Source organism: Lepisma saccharinum, chromosome 7 (genome assembly GCF_977018435.1).
Source record: "Lepisma saccharinum chromosome 7, izLepSacc3.1, whole genome shotgun sequence".
Classification (NCBI taxonomy): Eukaryota; Metazoa; Arthropoda; class Insecta; order Zygentoma; family Lepismatidae; genus Lepisma; species Lepisma saccharinum.
Window position 1 is genome coordinate 94,197,415 of NC_139235.1, and position 12,206 is coordinate 94,209,620.

Below are 12,206 nucleotides of genomic sequence, written 5' to 3' on the forward strand. Positions count from 1 at the left end.
TTCCGAACGCTGACCAGATATGTGTAAGGGAAATGTAGGGACACGCTGTCCCAAAATGTAGGACACAAAACATTCTCAATAAATAATACATATTTCTATAGAACACGTTAGAAAGTAGTTGTAAAATGACACTTATCAGTTTTTTTTTAAAAAATGCAAAATTTCAAAACTGCAATCATACTAATCAATGCACCTCTTATACTACATGATTGAAGTGGTACTTCTCAGAGAAGACAGTTTTTATCAAAATTTCAGGTTTAGTCAAACTATATTTATTTTAGTGGACAGTCAAACTCTTTGAAATTATAGGGACCAGTACCAAACAAACATTTTACAGACTTTATGGAAAAAATAATTTCTCTCGTGAGTCTCTTGTTTTGATTGTAATGAAAGAACTCTCTGAACATTTGAATTATGACCTGTAATGGCAAACAAATATTCAGCAGTTACCGTAATTTAAAATGGTTCGAGAAGTTTCATCTAGGGTAGTTTTTACATCAATAACAGGGTATCTACCAGAATAACACTTCCAGAATTCTTGACTTTTCTAGACCTTTTTTCCCGTTTTTCTTAACTTTTTATTTATTCGACCCCTACTTAGGTAAAGTTGGAAATTAGTAATTAAGAAAATAAATATTTATTTAATGAAAACCCCTACCAAAAGGCCAGTTAAGATAATAACTGAAGCTGAATTTAAGAAGAGAATTAGATCCTCTTTCTTGTATTAATGCATCCTGAACCGGGGGTGGCAGACAAGCGAGGCTTTGGCATTTGGATTCGCATTTGGAGCCCCCCCCCCCCCTCGGTGGGACAAATAAAAAATTGACATTGAGATGATGCCAAAGTGGGAGGGACACAATACTTAGCAACCTTCCCCCTTGTAATATGAATCAACTTTAACCATTTCTGTCCATTTGTTGTTATCGAATTAGGCTTTATATCAGTTTAATAGTTTGTCGAAACTAATCAGGGTGGTCTGAATCTCTGATAAATAATTACATATAATACACATACATTTTAAAAAAAATACTGTTGGGGAAATTTGTTTAAAGAATAGTAAACACTCCTTCTTTGGACTTAGAGGTGGATGCACCTTCAGCCAAAAAGTCATTCTGTGGCTATGTCAGACCAAGATTGAACGTAAAAGCCATTCACATTATGCTTCTAATACTAATAGCAAGTTATATACGCAAACAAACTTATCATTTCAGTTAAGGGGGTTGAACTGGACATCTAGATTGTCGATGGTGACCTAACATCAAAAGGTCAATTGCAATCTGCTACAAAGAAATAGCAACGGGACTCAAGTCTTGAGAGGTAGAAAATTAAGCAGAGACTGGATTTTATTCACTGAAAATTTGTCACTCAATGAATGCCGATTGGAGCACAACTACTGTACTACACTACACTACACTACTATTACACTACACTACTATTACAAAAACCACGTAGCTATAAAAGCATGAGATGAGAGAAGTTTCCTATCGATTGGCATGAGCAAGTAACTTGATTCTGAATTTCGGAGGAGACCCATAATGTCAAGGTGGCCGGACCCCTCTGGCTGAGACAACACACCACTGCTTATTATCGCAGACATTGTCATATGATATTTTACTGGGAACCAACTTCGCTTCGTAAATCCATTTTTTTTTTAAATAAGCGACACTAACTGCTGAATTTCTGTATGTAAAATTTCAGGATCACAGAGAGATAACATAGCGGGACACGTATAAGTGGCTGCTACACCACTGATTGTCCCTATATGTTTGTGATTATCCCTTCATCCATCCTATCGTAAAACCATTCGTCCTCATCTTCCAGATTAGCCAAAGGGACAGAAAAAAGTGAAGTAAAATAAACCAATCAAGTCATTATGATAGCAAGAATTCTTGACCACAAGAATAATTTGTTGCCTTTTTATTGACTTTCTTGACCTACTTGTTGATTTCTTTACTTTTTCCTAACTTCCATGACTTTTCTTGACTGGCAGACACCCTCAATAACTTTGTTCTCTATACAAATGTAGGACCTGTCCAGAAAAACTAGAGGTCTGATAACCCTATTAATACACCTAGTAAAACAACAGGATTAGGGTTTACTTTTGACATCAATTGATACTGAGAAATTCTCAAAAAATTCGTAACCTTTACGGTAAAAGATGTAGTGTGAGTAAAACAGGCAAGTAGAATTTTATAGGTACATAATTCCTTGCTAATAATAATAATAAGCTAATAATAATAATAATATGAATTTCATATGTCACCGTGACAATCTTTTCTCAACCTTTTCCCCTATTGCTCAGGTTTGTCCATTCTACACCCCCCCTCCCCCTCCCATGCACCCCTTGTTTCTGCAATCCCTACTTGCAATATTTTGTCCGAATGATGCTACCAGTATTAATGAGAAGAGGGACATAGCATACTCTGTTTGCCAGCATACTCTGTTTGCCACTAATGATGCTATTTTGTAAGAAAGCTGAAAGGTATATGAAATCGCCGAAATTCTCATCTATTTTTTCTTCTTTCAGCCTCAGAACTCAACCTGGAAGGGGCCTAGACCGCCATATTGTGAGAAGGGAACTGTCCAGAGCACTCAATGTCTGGGCCGAGAATTCAAAGCTCAACTTCAATGAAGTCGATAGTGATAGAGCCGACATCTTGGTTTATTTCTACAGGTTAGCATGTCTTGTCTTTATACCTCCAAAAGAACTTGTTTTTTCTGTGATACAAAGACATTGAGTCAGGTGATAATGCACTCCTAGTTTATCTTTTGGGATCAAGAAATATAAAATGCGTGAAAACTAAGACAATGGTTAAATTGTGTTGTGAGGTTTCTGGGTTTTTATGAAGAATAAAATTTATTCTTTCCTACTTAGAATAGATGAGTTATGTGTTGAAGTACACATTTCTTTATATATGAATTAAATTCACTGATTAAACTTTTCCCTGAAAAATGTGTCCAAAGGAAAAGGATCAGCAAGCATGGTAATGTAAAATTTGCATTCCTTGTAATTTCTCGTAAGGAAATGCAATGCGATAGGAAACTTGTTTTTGGTATGTTGTTCTTGTCTTTTAAATAGTAGTCTCCCCCCTCCCCCTTCTCCCCTACAAATCTGATGCTGTGTAGAGCCTGAATGTCATGGAGTTTATTTGGTGTCATATGAGAATGTTATTAAATATTGCAAAATCAATAGAAAATTATTTCACAGAGGGGGGGTTTCCAACCCTCTTTATTTTTGGCCTTTACGAAAAATGTATTGCATTTTTTTTTGTGTAAATGTATTCGTGTAGATGCAAATTGATGATATGCGCTCTCTTTTCTAGGCGTTTCCATGGAGATGGCTACCCTTTTGATGGACCTGGTCAGATCCTCGCCCATGCATTCTTCCCTGGCTCTGGTCGAGGTGGAGATGCACACTTTGATGAAGATGAAATATGGCTGACGCATGAGCATGATGATGAAGGTAATAAAGATTTTTTAATTTTGAATCTTTTGGATAATGGCCTGTCACATGTGAGTGTTTTGAAAGTTTACAAAGTTCACAATATCAACTCTTCACAAACCCCTATATCTCTTCTGTTTTCACAAAGAAATGAGGAAATTTGATGTATTATATTAAGAGCAGTCAGTAGGGCATTTTACTTTCTGTGGGTCGGGTAGGAATTTTTCCAGTTTCAATTCTTTTTTATACTACAGTAATTTTTTTTGGTACAATCTAGAATTTTTTAGAGTATCTGAAAACTTTGAAAAGCATGTGGGTAATTGGGAGGTAGTTTTCTCCCCTCCTTAAACCCCCCGTTGAAAGTGCATGTATTAAGATTTTTAAAATGCCTCATACCGGAGTATATTTACTTGTTTTAAGGCTAAAAAATTAGTGTTGCATTTAGTTAAGGCAGGACAAACATAGGTTTTCACTTTTTAAAGTCAGAAAAGTGCAGTAGTCGAAACAATATTTTTTTACTCTAGAGAATTGAAGCAAAATGCTGAAAAAAATACAATTAGTACCCAATGAATGAAGCTAACATTTTATGTACTAGTTATTGTTTTATGACAACACAGACAGGAAATTAATAAAAATAAAATAAATACCACCACCCAGACACCACCCACCCAATTCTCCTCACTTACCCTATATTTTTTTATATATATAATTTGGCATTGCTTTTCTGTCACTTTTTCAACCAATTGCAATGAGGAGGATAAATAATGATGAAATGAAATTGAATGAGATGCACTTGCAAAGGACAACCGTGTACTTGCAACGTTCCCATGCCCAGGCCAAGATGGGACATGTTGCAAGCGAAGTATCCCCCCCCCCCAGAAAAAAAACTACTTGAATTTGAAGTTAATCACTGTCACTGTGATCTTGAAGTTAATCACTGTCACTGTGATCACACACTCAAGGACAATTTCCGTATCTCTTGGAGATGGTGTTGGTCAGGTTATGGCTCTAAACTGTAACGGCCCTCTGGAGTTCAGGGGTATTTAAGGAGAACTCAAAACTTCAAAAATTAACAGCCTCAAAGTTCGTTACCTTAGAAAGAATGCTGGACGGTTGTCTTTCTCGCAGCCTCCTTGTCCACTTGAGGGGGGGGGGTGTTGAGGGTGGAAAAATAAAGAGCAGAGGAACTTATGCTGGGACATGCTTTGTGAGGTACGTCTGTCAGACCACTCTGAATTTTTTCACCCCCTTCTCAACATAAATTACCAATTTAAGTTTCTGATATTGAAGAATAATAAGTACATTATGGTTATTAGTGACTGATTTGACAGCAATTAGTGCCAGAACGTAAGTTATGTACCTACTATATTCTTTAGTTTATTCATCTACAAAAATTATTATGAATGTGAACATATGTGTGAACATATACATTTCACTTGTACTGTCAAAAAAAGTACACAAATATACACAAAAAATAACCTTTTACGATATATTTAGCAACTAGTAAGTGCAATGTAAATACAGAAAGCAAAAAGTGTCCAAAAATATTTTAAGTTTTTCATTTTCAAATAGAAGACTGCTCGTCACTCGCCATAACGCTCCTTGTGAGGTACGTCAGGCAGACCACACTTGCCAATAAACAAGTTTCACTCCCCACACGTGATAAGCTGGCGACAAACTGATGCTGTGAGAAGGGCCAAGGATACCTTATTATGTGTATAAATGAATAATAACAACTGAAAAATCATGAACCTGTAGGAGTCGAAACGTGAAAACATTGAAATGTGTAAACATAATCAGCCTGTTGCCCATCTTGGGTTTTAATAATACTTGTAATAATATCATAAATTTGCAACACATTAGATGCATTCTTAGCCTGGCTTGCAACTAGACGTCGATAAGAATTAAAAATTTGAATTTTATTTTGAATTGTAATTGTAATTGTAATAATCAGTTTTGCTTTAATTGTCCATCTTTTGCTCACAAGGCCTCCCTGATAGCACAGTGGGAGCGCACTGGGAGCGTCGTTGACTTGTAATGAAGGAGTTCCGGGTTCGATACCTGGTGGAGGCACATAGTGGTTCAGATCCCACTTTAGGTCCAGGTGCATAGAGTGGACCTAAAACACCCGACACCTGTTGCTCATGTGCTGCTGCTTAAAAGTACATTTAACTATTATTGCATACAGAGAGAGGGTTTCATTGTTTTCAAAGACTTGACATAACTGGTTAGGAATATTTTGTGTAAAACAATTTTAAGTCTTGTGCTTTATGCAAGTCACAAATCTCAAGTTACATTTCTTGTGAACTGTGGTTCACACTTGCTGCCTGGTCTGTCTTATCTTCAACCACTGGCAGTGAACAAGGTCATAAACCAAGGTATGGCTGAAGTCTTCTAAGCATCACCAGTTTGGCGGACACTGTATCTGGTTTGGAGCCACCACCTGTTTTTCCGAGAACTGCTATTGTCACTTTTGCCTGCACACTGGGACGTTTTACTCCAATGGTCTTTATATTGTATAAAAATATCACAACACAATAACACAACTTAGCAAAGATAATGCAACTGCAACCTCCAACCTTGTGTTCAGTAATCTGTAAAGAAAGGTGGAGTTGACAGGATAGGGTGGGTTCTCTCTTGGTTGGATGTGCTTTCGGGGAAGGATTTACTGGACTTCACATGTACTAGATATATGGTTTTTAAAGGGGGGAAAATAATATTCCAGAACTTTCTTTGAAGCAAAGTGAGGTTGCTTTGAAAGATGAAAGCCAACCACAGGCAGTGAACATTGTTGTACATCATAAACCAAGTGCAGATGAAAGCTACCAGTTCCATCATGCTGATATCAAGAGGAAGTTGGAAGGGAGCCAGAAGCTGCAGTTGTTGACTGGGCGATAAGTGTTGTATCTGTTGAATCATTAGCTGCTACCAGATACCCAGGTCATGCTGGTTGACAGCATGCAGGAAGGCACTTCCTGGAAGAAGTGATAAGGCAATCTTGGGAATGTGCTGCCCTCTGCATGTGACTCTAGAAATAGAGGGAGTGTATTGTGTTCATAGAGATAGTGGCTCTATGTTTTTCCAGGAACATCCAAACGAGCAAAGAATGGCAGGATGTATGTTGTGGAGATATAGATTTGCAAATGTTGTTTGCAGAAGAATAATTATAGGCTATGCTGGTTGGAAAATTTTGAAGCTCTATATGCAGAGCCACAAAAGCATGAAAATGAGAAGTTAAAGCAATAAGAAATGCATTACCATTACTTTGAAAGTAACATGTGTGAAATGTATTACTTTACCATGCACTGTAGAAAACAAGTAAGCAATTTCAATTGGAGCTTGTACAACGGGGGAAAAAGGTGTGTAGTTAGGGCCCAAACTTTCCAGGTACCCACTTTATATGTATATGATGCTGGAGGGTGGAAAAACAGCCATGTTCTCTGCTGGTGGAGTCTCTCACACGTGGTAGTCAGACACCCTAATGACTGAGCTACTGTGTCTGGATGTGTAAGATATCAAGGTACTTTCGTATTATACACACTACCTCCAATTAGTACGCTATATATACACCTAACCTTCATATCTAATTAGTATGCCATAAGAACCTAACTATTAATTAATTAGTATGCTATAAGAACCTAACTAATTAGATCTGAAGGTTGGGTTAGGTTAGGTACATATAGCATACTAATTGGAAGAGTACCAATATCGAAATTAGCCCTGACCTAATAGATTGACCAGTAATATATTTTTAACAAGATAATTCAAATAATGTAACATAAAATGACTCATTTTGCTTGATGATGACCCTTCAGTAGTCACATGTAACTTGTAATTTCAATTTAAGGGAAGAAAGGGAAAAGCTAGGTGAAGGTGATACAGAGGCTGGTCAAAGGTTTGATCTTTTCTTGGCCAAATATTGGGAAATTACATTGCCAAATATTGGGAAACTAGATTGGCAACATGTGGTCTGGCCATTCAGATAGGTACACTCACTGGCCATGTTATGTCAGAGGAAAGATGAACCACACTCTTCAAAACAGTCCCACAATATCGCCATTAGCAGAACTTCATGCTGGCAAACCCCTTTGTAGATGTCACCATGCCTCTAAGAAAGGCACGTGTCATTTGCAAATTCTCTCGAAAAATGGTGATGACCAAATATTCCCTATATATTTACAAAGTAATTGAATATGTACTAAAACACCGTAAATTAGATAAGAATTCGAGGGTCCATCAGCACAGACAAATCACCTCATGTTGCAGGAATAAAATACCATAACAAACTTCCCACATACATCAAAGAAATTACAGAAACTTACAAGAAACTGAAATCAATTAAACAGTATTTAACAGATATACCCCTATATAATCTCAATGAATTTCAATAGTTAAACTGGATTAGTAAATTGAAGCATTTAAGTTCTTTTGATATTGTATGTCTCCTATATTTGGAGCATCTCTTTTACAAGTTTAGTATGTGACACTTATAACTGTTTATGTTTAACCCATATGATTTATTTGTATTTTTGTGCTTGCATTTTGTTCTTTTTATTGTAATCTTACTCCTTTTGTAATATTTAGTATTGTATGACGTTTTCCACACCCATGGATATGGGTCTACGGAAATAAATAATTTATTATTATTATTATTATTATAATCATCCAGTGATCTTCAGGAAAAATGACATCCAAGGCAGGGACCTTCTTCAAATTTTCAGTGGTGGTGCACATCCAGACTAGTTGCGATTATATCTGTACCCTCTCCCTATAGTTGATGAAGTCATTATCGTTCATTGGCTGGTCCTGGTACTAACAGAATCTCGAAAAAATAATAATTATTGTTTTACATTTCTTGCTTTCTAGTTCTATGCAAAGTTTTATCGAAATTTTACAAGAGATATAGGCAATCACAGCAATACTGCTCTGCAACGCCAAGGGTTTGGTACTGTCCATTCATCCATCCATTTCATCACTCACCCCCCAATCTTTGCAAATTAGCCAAGAGGCACAAAACGTGAGGCTGGACCTTTAGTTGGCGCCAGGCAGTTGTTTTCAAATTTTTATCCCTTTTTGTAAAGTGTTTTGATATTACTAATCTGAAAAATTTACACGTCATTAGAATCCTTCTGGAACATTCAAATTAATTTTTATGTGATTTTTAGGTGTTCTGCCATATTAATGGGTATAAGATATAAAGGAACTACTGGTGTAAGAAAATAGTGAATCTCTACTAGATATTGGTATCGATTAAAAATATACTGATGCAACTTCCATATATATCCCAATCCACCTAATTGGTTGCATTTTAACTATGAGGAAGACAAGATGTATAATTTTTTCTTAATGGAACACTTGCTTAATTTATTACTGATCCAAAGGTTCTTTTTTACTGATGCAAAGTTTATTTCCAATTCCAGGCACAAGCTTGTTCGCAGTTGCAGCCCACGAGTTTGGCCATTCGCTGGGTCTGTCACACTCGTCCGTAGCAGGAGCTCTGATGTATCCCTGGTACCAGGGTGTCAAGAAGGATTTCAAGCTGCCAAATGATGATAGATATGGTATTCAGCAGTTGTATGGTAAGCATGGAAGCAAGGAATTGTAGGCATGATTTGTCAGATTTTGGAGTGTCATAGATGTTTTTTTAAATGAGGTAAATTTTGTAAACTATGTTTTGTGAATACAGTGAATACAGTGGAGGAAGCTGAAAAAACTTAGGGACAGTCACTATTGAATGTATAATGTCTGAAATGTGGTTTCACTGTATTAGGGATCGGAGAAATTAATTAGTACTCTTTCAGTATGGCTGATATAGTCATATCGGTGTATCGATTTACAATTTCACACAACATTGTGCCATTTTTTACTATTTTTTATCTATATAAACACATAATTTATATTCTGTACTTTTTTTTTTTAAAAAAAGAAATGTCTAAATGCAATATTCTACCATTTTTAAATATTTGTCATCGATATAAACATATAATTTCCATTCTGTACTTTTTACATTTATGAAGGAGGTCAATGAACCAATTGGAAATTTATATCAGATTGGTAGAATATAGTCTGTATTGGTAAATTTTATATTATTGGTATTTCATATCTACCCTTCCCTAGTGAATATACAAGTAGTTTACACATCCAAGGAACTTGTCATTTTGAAATAACATGCAGAGTTATTCAGTTAATTTACCAGCTCTGATAACGTCTAAAGGTTAAAAGAAAAGTGCTTACGTCATCTTCCTGTACAACGTGGCTTATCAAGGATACAAGATCAGTGCCCATTAACTACATTTATTGTGAATCGCTATAAAATGCTCACAAATGCTCTAAACTGTATTCCAAACTAATATAATGTTTCTTTTAACTTTCAGGAGCGAAAGAAGATAAGGAATATGGTCCAATTGTCCCTTACGTCCCAACCACCCAGCCACCTCGAAGACCGGAGAGGCCTCCTAAAAAGACTGAGCGGCCAGACAAGCCAACGCCTCCGACCTACTACCCTCCCAAGGATAAACCAGAAAAGCCTGATACCTGTGATACTAGCTACGATGCCATATCTGTAATTAGGAGAGAAATATTTATTTTTAAGGGGAAGGTAAGCATTTCACATGTAGCTTTTCTATTTTGTAATTGTTCTACTTTTTTTCCCCCCTGAAGCCTAATCTCCTTTCTCTCCATGGCAGGACAACCCTTTAAGAACTAGGGCCTGGCAAGAAGGGTTTGGGGGCCCTCCCCCATGGCGCAGTGGTTGCATCATTGCCTTGTAATCAAGGGGCCCCGGGTTCGATTCCCGGTGGAGGCACAAGTGGTTCGGATCCCACTTTAAACTGTAGGTCCAGTCCCGATTAGCCTTACTGTGCATAAAGTGGACTTAAACCAACTGAAACCAAACCAAGAAGGGTTTGGTCCAGAACATTGTCCCATCACCATTGATTTTGGCTTTTGACCCAGGAACCTGCTATTTCTTCACTTACGCAATTGTACTGTTATGATTATTATTTATCTTAATAGGATTCAGTGGCGAAGCGTAGAGTTCCTAGCAGGGTAGGCACAGAAGTGCGATAATTTCCATTAGTTGCTTAAATCTGTAAAAAGAAAGGGAGGGGGGGGGGCTATGTCATGGAGAGTGGTTCAATGTCTCTCCAGACCGCTTCTTTACTTGGCAGTGGCATGACGTTTTCAAAAGTGTTGTTACCGGCCATCAGCACGATAATTGTGTCTTAGACGTTCTCCCCCACCCACCAGATGTCATCGATCTAGATTTTTGTTCACTTCTGCTTTCTTTATTTGTTTGTATTTTTTCAACCCCTGATTTATGCACACACCTCCAGAAAGAACTACCAATCATGAGACATCGCGAAAATCCAACGAATAGTGCTCGAGCCCTGTTGTCAATTCTTCATCACTTTTTTCTAAATTTATTTATTTATTTTGCAATTGAGGTGAAAAGGGCTAGAAGAACCCCATAATTTTCGGGTTAGTCTGACGTTTGTGCCGTGAGCAGACGACAGAATTCCGCACTTTCAGCGACTGTCAGTTTGGTATGTTCTATTGCTGCCAACTTAGTTTTTGTAGCAAGACTTCCTCGCATCGAGGAAAACACCATTGTTATCTGTTGTCTAACTAAAGGAATGGTTGTAGTTAATTCCAGTCTTGGCTTTCTAGATAAATGAATTTCTGACACCTGTATGTGCAAGTAAACATAATTTAAATTTTGAATATTTTCGTCTCATTTGTTCTGATCTATGCTAATCGTGACGATGAGAATGTATGGAGAATGAATTAAAGATGACCAGGAAACATTGACATGACCACAATTAGATCACCTGGCTTCGTAACGTGTTAGGATGACGACTACGGGGCTTTCAAGAAAAAAACATAAGTAAAGGTGACCTCTCTCATTCAGTGTGTATACTTCGCATCCTAGTTTGTTCTACCCCTTGTGTTAGTAGACACCCTTACGTGATAACAGAACATAGGATCCTTGTTTGGGACCCGGCAACACGACAAGTTACTATGTAACATATAAACAGGTTATAATAAATGTAGTTGCTTGAGAGAATAGAATCCCGATTTTAGGCGCAATTTAGTTCTTTTCTGCCAATCCAATGTGACAACACTGGCATGTTCCGCCAGACCTGAAACAGACATGGCCCGCGCAATAACCCCATAACCCTCTTTGTCCTAAACCCAAAAAAAGTCTTCCCTTGCATTGTACTTTATTTGGCCGCCCTCTTCACTTGTTATCCCTTCAGGGTAAACGAAACTGCCTACCTCTTCGCTTGTGTCGGCTGCATAAAAAAAATATCTGCTTGTAATATTTATTCAACGACAGTGTTAACGCATTAAATAACGTTTCAACAACTTTGAATTTTTAAAAATATTTTGCTGTCACTTGCCACTGCTACTTGCAAAGGAAAATATACTTGAAAACATTTTAGAAATGATTGTTATAAGAAGGAAACATGAAAGACCAAAAGTGGGTCCTACCTTACCGATGATTACTTCTTCACTCAATTAAGAACTCGATTGTTCTTGTTCTTGCATTTCAGTCCAGCACTTCTTGCATAAATCTGATCGCTGCACACGACACCAATCAAAAACAAAGCTCTACCGCCACGAACCTCGCGCTCCGAGCCAAGCGCCAAGCTCCCTTCTAGCGTCGTGAGCAGGAGGCAAGTTTTCCCAGAGGGTGAACGAGAGGGGAATCCCCGTTTACGATAAAAATAAATTATTCTATTCCCAGTGAAAGTAAAACTAC

At 37.4% G+C, this 12,206-nt stretch overlaps 1 protein-coding gene across 3 annotated transcripts in view; it reads left to right on the plus strand.

The window, feature by feature from the left end:
* Positions 1-12,206, plus strand: part of Mmp2 (Matrix metalloproteinase 2) — a 322,043-nt gene that overhangs the window by 278,452 nt on the left and 31,385 nt on the right. For all 3 annotated transcript variants that reach the window (XM_083125661.1, XM_083125663.1, XM_083125662.1), the window contains 4 exons: positions 2,528-2,674; positions 3,324-3,463; positions 8,863-9,021; positions 9,817-10,040. In XM_083125661.1, the coding sequence (XP_082981787.1) occupies positions 2,528-2,674; positions 3,324-3,463; positions 8,863-9,021; positions 9,817-10,040 (670 nt within the window). The remainder of the gene's footprint in view (positions 1-2,527; positions 2,675-3,323; positions 3,464-8,862; positions 9,022-9,816; positions 10,041-12,206) is intronic.